Genomic DNA, 18,044 nt, shown 5'->3' on the forward strand with positions numbered 1-18,044 from the left:
TTAAAGTACTGAAATTTCAATCCTCGTTGAAGAAAAACACTATTAAATCTTGGCACTACCAGAAGCAGCAAAAAGCTGGGAAAAGAAAAAAAAAAAAAAAAAGGAAAAATGGGGTTTTTGTTGACGATGATGGAGTTGTTGGCTGCTTTGATTTTGATCGTTCTTTTTGGTTTAGTTTCTTTAATCGTTTTTGAAGCTTACAGAAGACGTCACAATAATGCGTACTTTTTCTCTAACCCTAATTTCCTCTTTTCCAGTTTTTATTTTTATATATAATTATTTGATTTTATTTTAATTTTTAACTTTCTTTTTTTTTCTTTTTAAATTTAGTCATGTTGGAGCGCCTGCGATTTTTGAGGATCCGAAATCATTGAAAAAGGTAATCACTTTTATTTTTTTTTATTGTTCTTTGTTATCGCTTGTTTGGTTACTGAGAAAATGAGTCAAATTTCGATTTATTTTTTCTTTTGTTTTCCTGTGATTTTGTTTAGGAAATTGATGGAAAAGTCAACTTTGACAATCTAAATATAACTACATAGTTATTAGCACTAATTAAGTTCATTAAAATGGAACTTGTTTTATAATACCTTTTATTTGAAGCAAATAATTGAATGAAAAAAATAAAAAAGGCTTCGAATTGATTTTTTTGGACGTGAAGAAGTCAACTTTATTATAAATATATGTGAGAAATGATGATCAGAATTAGAATTTTCTAACACCATTTTTGTATTCGTTATGTTTAAAATGAGTTTTCCATTTTAATTAATATATTTATGGGATAATGATGTATATGAACTGCGTACGGATGCTAAGAATTTGCTGGATGATTTTTTTTTTACAGGTTCCTTGTCCTTATATTTTTGATCCAGCGGAGAAATACTTGTCGTTGATAATTCCTGCTTTCAATGAAGAGCATAGGCTTCCTGGAGCGCTTGATGAAACCATGAAGTAAGTTAATGCTTCTCTTTTAAACTCCCTGGATGTCTGGATGGATGTGCTTTGGTTGGATTGGTGTGTGACAACATAATTAGGTTATATGTCTCATAATGTGGGATATATATTTTCAATAGTTTGTATTATCTTGGAATGCTAACATGTGAATTTGATTTCCTCACAAAACAAGGGATAAGAAAAATTGATGCCAAGAAGCAAGGTTATTCAATTGATTGATTTTAATTTCTCTCATGATAACAATAAAGTTTAAGAAATATGCTCTCTGAAAATGATTTTGGTACTGACAGTACCATTCATTCTGTCATAGCTCGCTAAAAGTCTTTGCTATATTGTTAATGCTTTATCTTAAACTGGCTCGAACATCAGAACATGGTTTCTTAAGTAAAGGATGGAGCTTTTACTTCATGATGCAGTTGTGGTTCAGAAGTGATACTTCAACTTTCTATTCTCCATCTGTAGCTCGATTAATCCTTGTCTTGTATTTCTCAGGATGGAAAATATGGTTTCTTAGATATATTTCTTTTGAAGTAATTTAAAACTATATACATAGTTGTAACCAACAAGATTATGATGTTAAATAGTAATGATGTGATGTTGCTACTCTGCAGTTATCTTCAACAACGGGCAGCAAAAGATAAGTCATTTTCTTATGAGGTACCATTTTGTTCATTCTATTCACTGGATCATCAAATTGGTTTTATGAAGTCTATTTTGTTCAGCAGTCTCTCGTGTCTCTAATGAAATTTAGATTTAGATAGGTTAAGTGTGTTTCTGGCAGACTTTACTGCCTTAGGGTAGAATAACCAACTTTTTAAAAATGTACCATTTAACTGTGCTTTTGCTGTCTGCATCTCTCTTACGTGAATGAGTTACTGAGCAGGTATTGATCGTTGATGATGGAAGTAGGGATGGAACAAAGAGAGTAGCTTTTGACTTTGTAAAGAAATATGGTGTAGACAATGTAAGGGTTATCCTTCTTGGTAAAAATCACGGAAAAGGAGAAGCTATAAGAAAAGTGAGTTTAACCTAAACCATTCATTTGGATATTCACTAATATTTCCTGATGCTACTGAAAGCATTATGCTTTCCTGCTCCTGCATGACAACAATTGATTAAAGCTATTTACCTCTGCGAAAGCATTGTAAAACAGGGAATGCTACATTCACGTGGTGAATTACTTCTAATGCTAGATGCTGATGGGGCTACCAAGGTTACTGACCTAGAAAAACTTGAAAATCAGGTTTGTAAAAGATTTACTACCTATGTTGGGGATATTCTGTGTGGTATGGATTGTCTGATGTTTTGCACTTCAGATCCATGTAGTTGCCAGAAAAGATGATCATCATGGGGATTCAGCTGCCAGTGACACAACTTTCAGAATATCTGATATCCCATTAGTTGTATTTGGTTCTCGTGCTCATCTTGAGGAGAAAGCTCTTGCTACAGTTAAGTTCACTAGTGACGCATTCAGTTTAACATTGTTTTGATTTTCATTGTCTAAGTTGCACATTTCTTCTAGTTGAATTTGTTCAATCTATGTTTCAGAGGAAGTGGTACCGCAATTTTTTGATGAAGGGTTTCCATCTTGTGGTTATCTTGACTGCTGGCCCTGGAATTCGTGATACACAGGTGTGTTACATCGTTGCATAAATTTCCATTTCTTTTGGCCTAAAGTCTATGAATGAGTACATATATTCTATATTACTAACTGAAATGAATAATATAGTAAATTTTCTATAAGCATTTTCCTGATTTTGTGTTCTTCATAAAACGCAGTGTGGTTTTAAGATGTTTACTCGGTCTGCAGCAAGGAAGCTTTTCACAAACATCCGTTTGAAAAGGTGATTCTGACTTTGGTGACACTATTGATCAACCCGTCCTTAAGTATTATTACTTGCATATCCGGTCATAAAATATTCAAAACAACACTATATTACATGTGTAGATTAGTGTAATGTCATCGGACACATGCACATTTACCTCTTGAATAATCTAATGGTATTTTTCTATTGCTTCCAGTTTACGGATACAAGTGTCTAAAAAGGAGATATAAACAATAGAAAGTAGTGGATGGAGGTGCAGTCTTATGTAAAATTCAGTTTCTTTGAGTTGCTGAGAATGAAAAGAAATAATAGAGGAATTAAGTAATTTCTTTAGTAATAGATATTCCTATTCATGTTAGTTTCATCAGTCCACACCTCACTCGTTTTGAAAAGATTTGCCAAGTAATTTTGGATATAAATTGTCAATTTGTCACTTATAATTTGTTACATTTCTTTTGATTTCCTCTTTCTATCAAAACCAGATGAAAAATTAACAATTCTCTCCGATTTTCAATTTTCATCTACTGTTTAATGACTCAAATTTGAACACGCTTCTGACTTTGTCTTGTTTCAAAGGAACTTCTTCTAGGTCAAGCATTTAGGTTGTAGCAAGAGAAGATTTCCTCTACCTGTTCCCTTCTCTGATAAATCCACTCGAAATTTTCTGTGATCAACTTAGCATTGTGGATTATATTGTGCAGGTGGTGTTTTGATGTCGAACTGGTTTTCCTTTGCAAATGGTTCGGCATCCCAATGCTCGAGATATCTGTAAACTGGTCTGAAATTCCTGGATCCAAGGTAAATCCATTGAGCATTCCGAACATGCTTTGGGAGCTTGCTCTCATGTCTGTAGGATACAGAACCCGTATGTGGAAAATTAGCACCTGATGTTGTCATTTTCCCGGGTCCGTCCATTGAGCAACGACAAACAAAGAGAAGCGATCTAGCTGATTGATAACCTTCGGTTTAGTACATTCTTTAGGAAAACTTTTACAGTAAGCTGAAATCAGTTTATCTGAGCTTTTTCTTTATGCAAAGCCACCGCCAGGACATGCAGTTTTTTCGGTTGTAATATTAATTCAGGTAACTCTTTTTGTGTTTTTCACATTTTTACTCTTTTAACGTTTTGATAATTAAATCACGAATATATTTCCTCCGTAAGTGCTTGAAGGAGCAGCTGAAGCAGGTTACCTGTTATTAGAGTTCAATTTTTTTTACAATCCTAGGTATTAAAAAAAAAAGAGAGATTTACAATTTAAATTTACTCTCATCAAATTAAAAACACTTCAACATAATTAAAATCAAGATTTGATTAAAATGATTGGATTGCTGGATTTCTTTTTTCTATTGTTCCCAGATGAAATAGAGCAAACGTCCTTGTTACATTGAATTACAAGTTACATCGAATAAAACGAAGACAAGAAACTGAAATAAAAGGATATATATCTATATATATATATATATATATAGATATATATGTATGTATGTATAGTTGATTAGAACCTAAAATCAGTAGGTAATTGGGTACCTAACTAACTACTAAATATCCATGTAGAAAAATCAGTGGTAACTGCACTTTAAAGTGCTGTAGCACCAATTTTTAGGTCAAGAATAAGCACTAAACTTCAACAAATCTTTTTAGACTAGCCTTCTGCCCAACTTTGCCTTTTAATTTTCTCAATCTCAATACATTCCCTTCCAATTGGACCAATTCTAGTTCAAACGTTAAAAAATTCCAAACCTGCTTCAACCTTTAAACAAGTTAATTTCATTTAAAATATTATTCTTGCAAGGTCGTATATATGGGTGAAAAATTATCTCATTTACTATCGATAATTTTTAGGCTATAAGATTAGTAAAATGACAAATAAATTAAATATATATTAAAAAATGGGATATATTTGATCTTTTAATTGTATGGAGTTTAAAAATTCTATTTTAAGTGTATCAAAAATGAAATCTCTCTCTCTCTCTCTCTCTCTCTCTCTCTATATATATATATATATATATATTACCTCATTACATATGCAAATCATCTTTTTAGACAGTAGTTGGTGACTTAAATTGTTTTTTTCTTTTTTTTTGCTGTAATGGAGTTGTTGCACCCTGTATGCTTAGCTAAGGATATATGAAAGAAACTTCATCAAGAATGTCTTTCACATTTATCCTTGTTTACATGCCTTGTTAATCCTTCATATCTCCAAAACACCAAATTTGCAAAAATGGGTAGTCTTGTTTTCCATGAATTCAAAAAGCAAGCTTCTTTTTTCTTCAAAGAAAAGATCAAGACTGCTAGATTGGCTTTAACAGATGTTACACCAGTAGAATTGTAAGCTTCATTTTTCTTTTCTAAATTTCTTCAATTTTGTTTGATCCAAAGATTAATTTTTTTTTCTTGGTTTTTATTTTGAAGATTAACAGAAGAAGCCACAAATGGAAATATGCTATCACCAAATGCCTGTAGCATGAGTGCAATATCAAGGGCTGCCTTTGAAGTTGATGATTATTGGAGAATTGTTGATATTTTACACAAGAGGTGAATTAATTTCTTGGTTTTTTCACCTCAAAATATTGCTTAATTTATATTCAATAAACAGGATTTTCACTGTAAAATTCTCTCTTTTTTTTTTTTTTTTTTTTGCCTTCAAATATAATTCAGATTGTCAAAGTTCGATCCAAATAATTGGCGTGCCTGTTACAATGCTTTAGTTTTATTGGAACATCTGTTAACTCATGGTCCTTTAAGGGTTGCTGAGGAGTTTCAGAATGATAAAGATTCAATCAAGGAAATGGGAAATTTTCAATATATCGATGAGAAAAGGTTGGTAATTTTGGCACCTTTAATTTCATCAATCACAATCAGCTTTTGCATCAAATTTTTTTGTGTGATTTTATTGCAAAAACAGGTTCAATTGGGGCTTGAATGTCAGAAAATTATCAGAGAAAACCTTGATGTTACTTGAAAATGAGTCATTCCTCAAAGGAGAAAGAGCTAGAGCTCGAAGACTAACAATGGGGATCAAAGGTTTTGGGAGCTTCAACCAGTTTTCCTCTTCAAGGGATGAAAGTTTCAAGTCGTTTACCAACTATGGAAGATCGAATTCTCAAAACCATGGGGAAGACTATTTCATGGAATTTAAAGAGAGAGTCTCATCAAAGGAAGGGATCAGAATAACAGAAGAAGACAGCTACAATCAGATCAAGTTAGCTCCAGAGAAGCAAAAACTCAACACTAATCAGTCTTTGGAAATCAATGGAGATAGATTTAACAGAGAAACGGAACATCCATTCTGTGAGGATGATCAGCAAGAGACTGAAGAATCATTGCTTTCTCCAGTCATGTGAAAACTTGATTTGAAAACAATTTCATTAGAACTTGTATCCCTAAGCTTTAAGCTTTCCTCGAGCTTAATCGATCTTTTAGTACTTGTATGTAATACAACAATGATAGTCGAATTAATTTGAGATTTTTTTATAATTGTTCGATGTATGATGCTTGAAATAATTTAAATATGAAATCGAAAGAGATACAAATAATGAAATTATTGAAAATAATATAAACTTCAAACGTAAAAATTTAATATTTTATATTTATTCGAATATTTTTTGGGTTCAGGTTCTTTAGCATTTTTTCCGATATGGTATGTAAAAAAATTTGATTCTAGGTCAAAATAGATCGATCTTATTGTTGCATTAAGATGCAAACCAAGAAAAAAGTGATGGGAAGGAATTGCATAATGTATTAATGTTAGGTGGGATATATACAAATATTGGATTGGTTAAAAAATAATTTGGGAAATACTAAACAAAAACATTAATTGAGTAATATTAGCTAAAATCTTATTTTATTTATATTTGATAGGAGCTACAAAAGTAGGTTGGATGACCAATGTAAAGTGGTAACTGAAGCATTACTTGATGATCCAGTATTTTATGATATTAGAATAAAACTTTGGGAACATTTATATAATTTTTCTAAAAATGTTTTAAAGGTGAGGGCAATTTTTTTTATCCAACCATTATTAAGTATCAACCACTATTAAAGTTTTAAACCAGTATTTCTTATATATTACTATAATTCGAATTCGTTTTTGATACTCACTCTGAATTCAAATAAAAAACTCGCTCTGAATCCGAATAAGCTAATTCCGAGTTCGAATAAATAACTTGGGACACTCGTCTTTGACAGGCATCTTGAATGAATAATAAAGGCTGTAAGTGAAGGAGTGGTGGTTTTCTTCCTATCAGAATCGCCTGACGTCCTGTCAATTGTGCTTTGAAAGGTAGCAATGGGGTTCGACGGGTCAGCCAAGTGAAAGAATCAAATTTCAGAAGATAACGAAGGAAACGAAATGAAGCTTGGGATAAAGAGAAAAAGACAGTTCAGTTCTTGAAAACCATCCAATCTGAAACATGTAAGGATTCAACCAGAGCCACCAACCCCAAGCTGTAAAATGTATGGAAATAAGGGAATCTAATATCATTGTTCATAGTCCAAGTCTAGCTAGGCTTATCAATTTAAGGTCAAGGGAACGATCGAATATTCCATGGAAATTGGTTCGAACATGAATAGTAATGGCTAAAAGGAAGGGTGCCACAGAAACCAGATATGGATAGTCAAACTTACCGATATTAAAGTGCAATTAAAAGAATTGGACCACAATCAAACAAACCTCTCGCTTTCTCAAAGTTCATTGATCACTCCAACATGAGAATAAACATAGATGGATAACAAAGATAGAACAAAAGCAAAGTTGCAAGCTGCACCAAGAAATGGTGGAACAGAACTTTCTCTCTTCGATCCTATTCATATCAAAACATTTAGAAGCATTTCCTGTGGACGATTGATGGACCTGACTCATCGTACTCTGCCTTGGCTATCCACATCTGTGACCAAATAGGAAGCAAATCAGCTAATGTAAGACATTGAGGAAGCAACTAAAGCACTATAAATGCAAATCAAAAGTAAATTAACTTACTTGTTGGAAGGTGCTGAGGGAAGCCAAGATTGAGCCTCCAATCCAGACACTGTACTTCCTCTCAGGTGGAGCAACAACCTTAATCTTCATGCTGCTGGGAGCTAATGCAGAGATCTCCTTGCTCATTCTGTCAGCAATACCAGGGAACATGGTTGAACCACCACTGAGGACAATGTTACCGTACAAGTCTTTCCTGATATCCACGTCGCACTTCATTATGGAGTTGTATGTGGTCTCATGTATGCCTGCAGCTTCCATACCAATCAATGATGGTTGGAAAAGCACTTCAGGGCATCTGAAACGCTCAGCACCAATGGTAATAACCTGACCATCAGGTAACTCGTAGCTCTTTTCTACTGACGAGCTTGTTTTGGATGTCTCTAGCTCCTGTTCATAGTCAAGAGCAATGTATGCCAGCTTTTCCTTCATGTCCCTCACAATTTCCCGCTCAGCAGTGGTCGTGAAGGAATATCCACGTTCAGTTAGAATTTTCATCAAGTGATCAGTGAGGTCACGGCCAGCCAAGTCAAGACGAAGAATGGCATGTGGGAGGGCATAACCCTCATAAATAGGGACCGTGTGGCTGACACCATCTCCAGAGTCCAACACAATACCTACGTAAAAAAGGCACAACATTTTTGTTACTTGTCTCTTGCATAGCAAAAATATGTTCCACATATTAAATTCAATTCAACTCCAACTGTTACAATTCAAAGATTTCACCAGCTAGCCAAGCAGAATAAATTGGAAAATTTTGACAGGTGCTCATAGCATGTCTTTATAAGAATCAAACTCATGCCATTTATACCAATAGTACCCAGCCAATAGTGCAGTTTCTATAAGTCAGACTACATTGCCAATAGTGCAGGTTTTATAAGTTGGACTATATTGAAACACTCAGCAGACACATCTTAGGATATTTGAGAACTTTACCTATCAATTTCAGTTAAGCACAATCCAAACAAAGTTGAAACTCAATGGATCAATCATTTATTCATTGAATGATCTTACCGGTTGTACGACCACTGGCATAAAGAGAGAGTACGGCCTGAATGGCGACATACATAGCAGGAGCATTGAAGGTCTCAAACATAATTTGGGTCATCTTCTCACGATTAGCTTTAGGATTGAGAGGAGCCTCAGTAAGGAGAACAGGGTGCTCTTCCGGGGCTACACGAAGCTCATTGTAAAAGGTATGATGCCAGATCTTTTCCATGTCATCCCAGTTGCTCACAATACCATGCTCAATAGGGTATTTCAAGGTCAGAATACCTCTCTTAGATTGAGCTTCATCACCAACATATGCATCTTTCTGGCCCATGCCAACCATCACACCAGTGTGACGTGGCCGACCCACGATGCTAGGGAACACAGCTCGTGGGGCATCATCCCCAGCAAATCCAGCCTAAAACGTAACATTTTTACTCTCAACTTATATCAGATAAAAAGGCAGTACCATTATCCTTAACATGACATAACAGTAAGTAAAAAAAAAACTCAAACTTTCACTCAAAAGATAAAAGCTTTCAATGATTTACCTTAACCATTCCTGTTCCATTGTCGCAAACAAGTGGCTGAATATCCTCAGCATCTGCCATCTTCTACAACCTGATATATATAACAAAAACAAATGTTATCTTTTGGAACAAATATCCCTTAAATTCCACCAATCCCTTCTATTAACCCAGATGCTTATTACTGAAACCATCAGAATTATCTTTAGCAAAATCATAATCAAAAAGTATATCTTTCTGTAATTTAATTTCCCATCTATGCACAAATATCCAATCTTTCTCTTTTGTTTTTTTTTTTTTTTCTAATTTTCTCATTTGTGGGTCTATAAAATCAAAATTCAAGCATCATCAGATCCATCAAGAATCTGAAATCTAAAACACCATCAAAACATAGCAGTCAGACAAACAAATAAATCAAACAAGAAACAGCAGAAAAAGGGTAAACAGATCTAATCAAACAAAAAAATAAAACGAACCCATTGCCAAAATGGGATTCTTTTTCTGTCTTTCGATCAACCCAGATCATAAAACCAATCAAACCCACAGAAAAAACAAATCAACAACAAAAACAAGAACAACCCAGAAGAGAAACAGAAGAAACAGTTTAATAAAAAGTGAAGACCAGAGAAAATAACAGCAGATCTAAGGGAAAATGAAGAGAAGAAAATGACCTTTGAGAAAACGAGGATGTGTCTGATGGGTGAGAATGTGAGGGTTAAAGAGAGAACGAGAGACTGAGGAAGTCCTTTGAACAGGGGAGAGTTACAAGAAGGAAAGGGCAATAAAAAGAGGAAGTGAATGAATGCGGGCCGTTGGATTTGGAGAGAACGCGTCATTGGGCTCTTATTATCATGCTTTTCGGTCGTTATTTTCACTGCCTTTTGCCACTTGGTTTGGCCTAGTTACCACTGATTTCCTAACCTTTGACTTTTCTTAGTTTTTTTTTTTTCTTTTATACATATATATATATATACAGACACTAATAAAAAATTATTTAGCTTATTAAATTAAATTTAAGAGTGTATAGAAATTATATTTTCAATTTAAAAAATTTAGCATATATCATTGAAATATTTTGAACTTAAATTTTTTAAAAAATTTTGAGTACTTATAAGAAAAAGAGAAATTTTATTATTCTGCATAAAATTTTTAATAAAATTTTAAAATTCAAAGCTTTGTTGAGGCAACTCTTCCAACAAAAAATACTTGTCAAAACCCCCCAATGGACCGACCATTTTTACACTTTAAAAAAATTACCATATGATATCGAATTCAATCCTAAAAATCATATATTTTGTACCAAAAGTAGTTACCAACTAAATTATTTCTAATAAATTATATAATAAGTATCAGTCATCATAGATTCTTAGTTGTATTTTTTTTTTATTTTCCACCCCTTGGATCACTAGAAAAAATATAAAGTTTAGTATATTTTCATTTAATTATTTTTAAAAAATAATATTTAAAAAATTTAAAATTTAATATTTATAATCTTTTTCATACTTCATGATTGCGACTTATTTATAAAAAAATAAAAAGCAAAATTTGAATACTAAGACAGTTAGATATTGTTGTGATGTTATGATTGGACAAGTTTCACATCTCAATTTCTTCATTAAAATTGAGTTTAGAAACTTACAAGTTAAAGTTTTGAAATTATACTTTATTAAAGAACTCAAATTGGACCATGTCTGTCAAGTAACTAGAAAGACTTGCGGTTTGATTTAGCTGTCACCATTTAACTTTGATTTTTTTTTTTTTTTTTGGGTACAACCATTTAACTATCGTTGCTTTAGCTGCTAAACAACCTACTGCCATTGCCACCATTCCTCAAATTCAAAACCAGGGGCAGGGAATTGTAGTTTGATGTCAGAAGTATCAGCTCCGATAATGGCATCTGCCTTGTGCAACCAAATAACAACCAACACTAATGGTTTAAATCAGCAAATGGTTCTACGTAAATATTCAAATATTTTTTTTAAACTTAACAATTCATGTATTTATATTATATAAAATATTAAAATTTATATATTTATATAATATTTTATAAAAAATATTTATATTATATTTTATAAAAAAATATTTATTATAATTCATATCAAAATAAAAATATATAAAAAATATTTTTTATTTTATTAAATTCATATATAATTATTATTAAAATTTTAAATTATATCAATTTTTATATCTTATATTCGTAACATGCTTCGTGTCATCATATTATGTATTTTAGATTGTTAGGTTTAATTTTTTCCACCAAAGAGTAACTTGATTGGATTGAGAGGTAAATATGAGAAAAAAAAAAAAAAAAACATCCTTAAGCATTTCAAAGCCATTACATTGTCTAAACAGAAGACTAAAATTTTGTGGAGGGTGATCTTAAGTTCAAATCCGATAAGAATTGATCTTCAACACTCTTGAATCCATGCTTCTAGAATGAAAATACCAAAACAAGACCAATAAGTAGGAGGTTCGGCCCTCATTCTACAGGAATGGGGGAAGAATTACCCATCTGCGGGGGTACTTGGGCCTTCCTTCCTTACCGTCAAAGAGCTGCGAGTGACATGAAGTAAAAGGTAAGGGGAAACTTTAATTCAAGACAGGAAAATGTACCTAACAAAGACTAAAGATTAACAGAGTTGATATTATATCTATTAGCAAGACAAAGATAAAATGATAAAAAGTATAACCTCCAGCCATAACCACAAAGGCATCATATATGAACTTATAGAATTTTATATGCAGAGAGCTTTGCCTATACATTTGATTAGCATAATGAAGCAAATCACATGTTGCTCCAAGAAATCCTAATCCAGTATTTGTTTCTCAAATTAAATGAAAACCAATCCAGTTTACTTTCAGCTTTAGGCAGAAAGGAAAGGCAGAGTTAAAGTAAGAGATTTCACTGTGGTGTTGAAAATGAAGGCAACTTTAATGGTATCCACAAAAGCTATGTGATATGGTAGTTCAACCAAAAAAGCTAAGGGAAATACCTTCTTCAAACGGCGGTGCTTCGCAAGTGCCCAATTGGTCATGATAGAAGTAGCAACCACAAGAAATACATAGCCTGCGACAGTCTGCGTAGCAATATTGAAACCCAGCCATTGGTAAATCTCTGTTGTGTAATTTGCACATGTCACAATGTTGAACACAAAGCCACGAGGAATTTGATACCCTCCACTCCCATCAGGGCTGCGTAGATTCTTCAGTATGATATGACAATAGAAGTTTGCCAGTTGACAAACCAATCCAAACCCAAACCCAATCTTCATCTGAAGGTCACTAACTGGTGTGTAGAGTGGGTGGTTTACGTAGTAAGCAATGTATGAACCAAAGGTCCAGTAATAAGCACAATTTCTGAAGACATTTGATAGTGGAGATGTTGCATGGCTGAAGTGGTGGACGAAGAATGTTTCCATGATACGCTTGAAGTAGTGGAAACACCAGTAATATAAAGCATATGTTTGAACAGGGTGGATGACACGCTTCCCTTCGTAACCGAAGAACTTGTACACAGGAAAGTAGTAGAAGATAGGATAGAGGACTAAAGGACCCAAGTACTCAAAGAAGAAAAGCGTACGATAAGACACTTGAGGACCCAGATCCTTGAACACTACAGTTATGTTGTTCTGGTTTCCATCGCAGTAGTCTTTGAGACTCTTGTTGTAGCTAAGGACAACAGGCCTCTCCTTTGATCCCGATGGCACAGGAAGTGTTAGTCTTTGTCTTGAAGGATAGAACTTTTTAGCTGCTCGTACAACACATGAGAATTCAGTTGATAAGAATCTAATGACCAATGAAGCTGCCTACACACATGCTATCAAAAACACATCTCTTGAGGAATTGGGGCAAAGGTTGAAGATGACAATAAAAAGGCAAAAAAATCCATCAAAATGTCGGCATTTATTACCACTCAAATGCCAAACTATAACAAACCCCATAGAACCCCTTTCCTCACGAGTAGAAAGGGGCAACAAAGTAATATATGTTGCAACTGGCAAGATTTTCTTTCACATCAATATGGATGGAATTCAAGAAATATCTATTCTACAAACCCATCTGAAACTTAAATAGAAGGAAGAATTGACTAACAGAGTAAGCAATTAAGCTAATTTTTAACTACTAAGAAAGGAAATCACATACTTCTCTTGTAAATTGCCTCCTGCAGATCAGCCACAGTTGCCTGAAAAAAAAAAAAAAAAGAAGAAAGGAAACACAATAAATTTCCCATCTTTCCCTTCATCTTCCAAGCAAACAATCAGCCTAACAATATAAAACAAAAAAGAAAGTAAAACCCATGAAAGATAAAAAGACATACTGAGTCATGAAGCTCAAGGCCTCCTTTGATAAACTCTCTTCCACTGCGTGAAACTAGAGTGACCTTCATCCTTTCTGAGAACAAAACAAGAGAGACCCAATTTTTGTTATGGGAAAAGGAACAAACCTTTGAAGACTTAAGCTTGGAAAGTTGGATCTTTTGAGTTCGGAGATCTCAAAGTTTATAACTTGACAATAAATGTGTGAAGCGGTTGTTAGTTTAGGAAATGGGAAGTGCTGGAATTGAGAGTTGAGATAGGATATATCTTAAAGGAGTATGGTTGGGGTAGGAGAGCTAACTGTCTAGGCTGATGAACCACACCCCATCTGAATTGCTCGATAAAGCTGACACGATTCCTGGGCTCCACGTGCAGTGGGTTCTGATTTAACGATGATGGTCTTGACACGTCATCATCTTGCTTACAAGATTAGTATATAGGTAGATTACTTCCGTCACAGGATAAATCTCAAAGCTTTCTTCTTAAAATTTAACTTTGATATATATAGGAGTTCGTTTTTATTTATGATTGGTAAATTTTTTAAATTCCACAACTAAAAAATTGTCATATGATACATTTTACTAACTTATGTAAAGCTACAAATTTTACAAATGAGATTAAAATATCATTATTTTTTATTTGTCATATTAATTTAACTAAATTTAAACTGTCAAATTTAAATCAGGCTACTGTCATTTAAGTATGATATTCAAATTTCTAAGCCTTATAAAATTTTTCCATCTTAAGCTAAGGCGAAAACTCTGCTTTGGCTTTTGGAGATACAAAATTTATTTATCACTATCTTAATGTCGTTCTTGTGAGTAGTTGAACGCTGCTGCATAACTAAATTAATAAATTAAAGCGCCAAAGAAAGACGTCTTCCCCATCAAACTAAGCATTTTTGTACCCATCAATTCATTCTGGCCACCATTGACTTTAGGCTGGTAAGAGGTAGGGGCTTCAGCTGTCAGCCTCTTCTTAAATAAAGGCGGCTGCCACCATGGAGCCAGCCACCCCACACCTCTCTTTCTGCCCCTGTTAAGCTGATCACTGCTGTTTTAGATGATAAACATTTGCTAGAAGGCTAAACCAGAAAAAGAATACATGTTACTTGTAACAGAAATTCAGATCCCACAAGGCAGGGCAACTTGCCACAAGTTCCATTCTCTTTTCCTTGCTTTCTTCACCTAATTTTCAGCTAAAACTCTCTATCACACTCAATAACAGCATGATTTTCTTGATTATAGTAGAAATCAAAGGCTGGCAAGCGAAAACATTGGAAACTGTACTCATTTATCATACAGTACTAAGTTGCAGAAGCTTTTATTTCATAGGAGATATGCTAATATCGGCTGCCTAGATCACTACATTGTGCTAGAAAATCAAAGTATGCTGTCTAATGGGATAGACTGATACAACATCAACGCAAGCTCTATGATTTGAAAACAACTGATACGACAAGAAGATCAGATTCTATCAACATAAGCTAAAATTCTCCGTAGAACTCATTGGGAAACTATTTATATAGCCTCACACTCAATAGCCTTCAGCACTCTTCCATCGTCCACATATTCAAAACCTAGCCCGTTGGTTGGGCTCATAACCTAACTAACATCAACTTTGTGTTGAGCCAATACATTAAGGTTCAATCTCTAACTAAAACAAAAATTAAGTTTTCAGGATTCCAGCAATCTAACAATTCTCAAGCTACAAAGCCATTCCAGAAGCCAACACAAGAGGCAACCAAATGTAGAAAATAGAAAATAAAGAATCTTAGTTTTGTGGTATTAGCTATCCTACATATGTAAGTTAGGGCCAAAGAATCCACTAAGGAAAATACTTGTCAGCAAATTAAGGCATTCCATGGAAGTTTTGAATTGGAGGAGTACATAGTTTCTTAGATCAAGTTTAAGGCACTATATTTGCATTTGGATGTGTAGGTAAATGAGCTCCATTCAATTCAGCTGCCTAGAAAACACAAGGAAAATAAGCAAGAAAATAAGCATACTAGCATAGAAATTGATGAATAATCAATTTACTCACTGTTAGGGGTCCTGATCCCTAAAAATTTACCAATTCAGAATGCTGAAATTTCCAGAAGACTAAGGATAGTGAAAGTTTTTAACACAGTTTCTTAGCATTTATCAAGCAAATGATACATTAGCAAACAAAAACCATCATAGCAAAGCTATAGGGTTTTGAGGAACAACTGATAAAGAGCAAAAATATCAAATTCCATCACTATATGCCAAAATAATAGGCAGAACTCACTGAGCAACTTTGCATATATCCTCATACTCGATAGCCTTAAGCACTCTCCCATCATACACCCCTTTCTCAGTCTGCACCTTTGCACAAAACTTCTCTGTATCCACACCCAACAACCTTGCATTCGACCCACGATATGCCCCATTTACTATCCTTACCATTCCCCCAATTTGCGGAATCACAGTCTCAAGCTCTTCCTGATCAACTCTCAACACATGCTTACTCTCAAGCATCTCAATCTCCCCTACATACCTATCTATCGCTTTCCTCACAACTCCTTTCTGCTTATAGTACCCTTTTTGCGCCAATGCTTTACTCATCACCTTCACAACTATCCCCTCACAAAGCCAATAATCTTTCCTATTACTTCTCTCCTTCGCCTTCTCCTCTTCCCTCATCAACTCTTCCAAAGCATTTTTCCTCCCACTATTCTCTTTCCTCTCATTCTTATTCTTCTTATCATTCTCTTCCTCTTCGAAAACCATTCTAGAAGTATTTGAACTCTCCCCTTTCTCTCCTTTTGAGACATTTCCCACTCCTAAAGAAAACCCTATTTTCACTCCACTCTCTAAATTCAACTCTTTTGTTACAGCCTTTTTAACATTCTCCTCAGATTCCAATGGCGTTCTTAACTGCTCAGCTTTCTCAATTTGCTTTTGAATTTCCCTCTCTTGTTTCTCTTCCTCTACCATGTCCAATTTAATCCTTTTATTCTTCATTTTCTCCTTAAATATAGTCTCTGAATCTCTATCAATATAAGTAATAAACCAACCTTTGGGCGTCTCTTCAACCTTACACTTCCCGGTTCGTCCCAAATACTTAACGAACTCCGTTAACGTAGCCCATTGGGTCGAATTCATATGAACGTGATGTCGATCATGGATAAACTCATTGTAAACGACGGTGGCGGCGACGCGACTGAACCGGTGGCTACGTTTCATGAGGTCGAGGAAGTTTTTTTCGAACTCTTCGGAGTATCCGGATACCATCCGGTCCGGGTTTTGCCCGAAGATTTGCATTTGGCGTTGGTGAGATTCGCTCATGCAATGGCATTTGAATCCGTTTTCGTCTCGGCATTGCTTTTGGCACATTTGGCAGTACCATCGAAGCTTCTGGAGACCTTTGGCTTTGATTCGATTTGCGATTGCTTTGGGGGTTAAGAAATCGTTTTTTCCCATTTGGGGGCCAATTGAAATCCCTAGGGTTTGGAAAAAGAAATTAAGCGGCAATTAAAACTGGAAAAAATGAAAAGGAGAAAAGATTGAAATTTATTTAAGGAAGCAAACCTGAAAATTAAGTCTCGATTAAAATTGAGAGAAAGACCGGCGAGGCAGCGGCGCGTGGCTTAAACGACGGCGAAAGAGGGCAGTGAAGAAAAAGGGACGGCGTTGACTGTGGGGGGGAGAATACAGGCTTTTTAGATTTCTTTTTCCTATGTTAAAAAAAAGAAAGCCCAATACAAGGCCCATTTTTAATGTAAACAAAGTCCAATACAAATACCCAATCAATCACTCTCATCACCGAAATTCACATCAAAACGAGCTTCCAGGAAATCACCTCCCCTAGAAACGAAGAAGAAGAAAAAAAAGAATAAAAAACAAAAAGAAAAATACAAAAGCGTATCTATCAAAGAGATCTAACTTCATAAAGTGTGGAATCGGAAACTGTTAAGTTATAGTTAAATTTTCCTGATACTTTTTAATCCATCTATGTCTTTCTCTAGCTAACTGTAATTTCTTCAAAGAGGGAGAGCAATTTCAACCTTATTAATTCATATTTCAAAAAATTAATCTATATTGATTATATATATTTTTATAAAATTATATCAAAATAATTGAATAATCAATTAATAAATTATAATATAATTAAATAAATTTAATATAAAATTTAATCAAACTAACACATAATAATACTTGAATCTAACACTTCTAGGATTTTAAAATTAATTAGAAATTTTGGACAATTTTTTTGGTTGAGCAAGCCCAAAGAAAATTTGCAAATTATAAATTGAATCTATTATACAGCTCTATTTCTTGAACTATCGGGTTAATTTTATTGTAATTATGAGCTAAAGTACACGAAGCAGGACAAAAGCCTAGCTAGTTTGTACATATACAGACAGAATTCCTTATCATGGTGCTTGTCAATCATATTGTTTTAAAATCCATTTTAAACTGTTATATTAGTGTT

The 18,044-nt window shown here is 34.1% G+C and overlaps 4 protein-coding genes and 1 pseudogene across 8 annotated transcripts; 2 read left to right on the forward strand and 3 right to left on the reverse strand.

Moving 5' to 3' along the window:
- The first annotated feature begins 12 nt into the window (after window positions 1-12).
- Window positions 13-3,938, forward strand: LOC111310209 (uncharacterized). Its single transcript, XM_089748309.1, has 10 exons — window positions 13-221; window positions 331-379; window positions 842-948; window positions 1,563-1,608; window positions 1,835-1,969; window positions 2,105-2,194; window positions 2,268-2,399; window positions 2,500-2,583; window positions 2,731-2,795; window positions 3,479-3,938. Exons 1-10 carry the CDS (start codon window positions 109-111, stop codon window positions 3,663-3,665), a joined length of 1,008 nt encoding a protein of 335 aa, XP_089604435.1. The 5' UTR covers window positions 13-108; the 3' UTR covers window positions 3,666-3,938.
- LOC111310210 (uncharacterized) lies at window positions 3,723-6,255 on the forward strand. Of its 4 annotated transcripts, none has more exons than XM_089748311.1 (4): window positions 3,723-3,860; window positions 5,191-5,313; window positions 5,437-5,598; window positions 5,684-6,255. In XM_089748311.1, exons 2-4 carry the CDS (start codon window positions 5,219-5,221, stop codon window positions 6,120-6,122), a joined length of 696 nt encoding a protein of 231 aa, XP_089604437.1. In that variant the 5' UTR covers window positions 3,723-3,860; window positions 5,191-5,218; the 3' UTR covers window positions 6,123-6,255. The 4 variants fall into 4 exon arrangements, with proteins under 4 accessions (XP_089604437.1, XP_089604438.1, XP_022765171.2 ...); XM_089748312.1 differs by having other exon boundaries at window positions 5,524-5,598; XM_022909436.2 differs by lacking the exon at window positions 3,723-3,860 and adding an exon at window positions 4,874-5,106.
- A 1,132-nt stretch (window positions 6,256-7,387) lies between these two features.
- On the reverse strand, window positions 7,388-10,023 carry LOC111310212 (actin-like). The gene is made up of 5 exons (XM_022909438.2): window positions 9,942-10,023; window positions 9,295-9,364; window positions 8,768-9,161; window positions 7,757-8,370; window positions 7,388-7,664 (listed from the first exon to the last, which is right to left on the reverse strand). The coding sequence occupies exons 2-5, from the start codon at window positions 9,352-9,354 to the stop codon at window positions 7,599-7,601; spliced, it is 1,134 nt and encodes a 377-aa protein (XP_022765173.1). The 5' UTR covers window positions 9,355-9,364; window positions 9,942-10,023; the 3' UTR covers window positions 7,388-7,598.
- Window positions 10,024-11,561: 1,538 nt separating this feature from the next.
- LOC111310214 (very-long-chain enoyl-CoA reductase) lies at window positions 11,562-13,884 on the reverse strand. Its single transcript, XM_022909439.2, has 4 exons — window positions 13,589-13,884; window positions 13,414-13,453; window positions 12,264-13,018; window positions 11,562-11,823 (listed from the first exon to the last, which is right to left on the reverse strand). The coding sequence occupies exons 1-4, from the start codon at window positions 13,655-13,657 to the stop codon at window positions 11,755-11,757; spliced, it is 933 nt and encodes a 310-aa protein (XP_022765174.1). The 5' UTR covers window positions 13,658-13,884; the 3' UTR covers window positions 11,562-11,754.
- Window positions 13,885-15,697: 1,813 nt separating this feature from the next.
- LOC111310211 (KIN17-like protein pseudogene) lies at window positions 15,698-17,264 on the reverse strand (annotated as a pseudogene). Its single transcript, XR_016330315.1, has 2 exons — window positions 17,141-17,264; window positions 15,698-17,052 (listed from the first exon to the last, which is right to left on the reverse strand). The product of XR_016330315.1 is annotated as a KIN17-like protein pseudogene (transcript).
- Window positions 17,265-18,044: the final 780 nt, after the last annotated feature.

Source organism: Durio zibethinus, chromosome 19, assembly GCF_047325235.1.
Source record: "Durio zibethinus cultivar Kanyao isolate XHJ-2024 chromosome 19, ASM4732523v1, whole genome shotgun sequence".
NCBI lineage: Eukaryota > Viridiplantae > Streptophyta > Magnoliopsida > Malvales > Malvaceae > Durio > Durio zibethinus.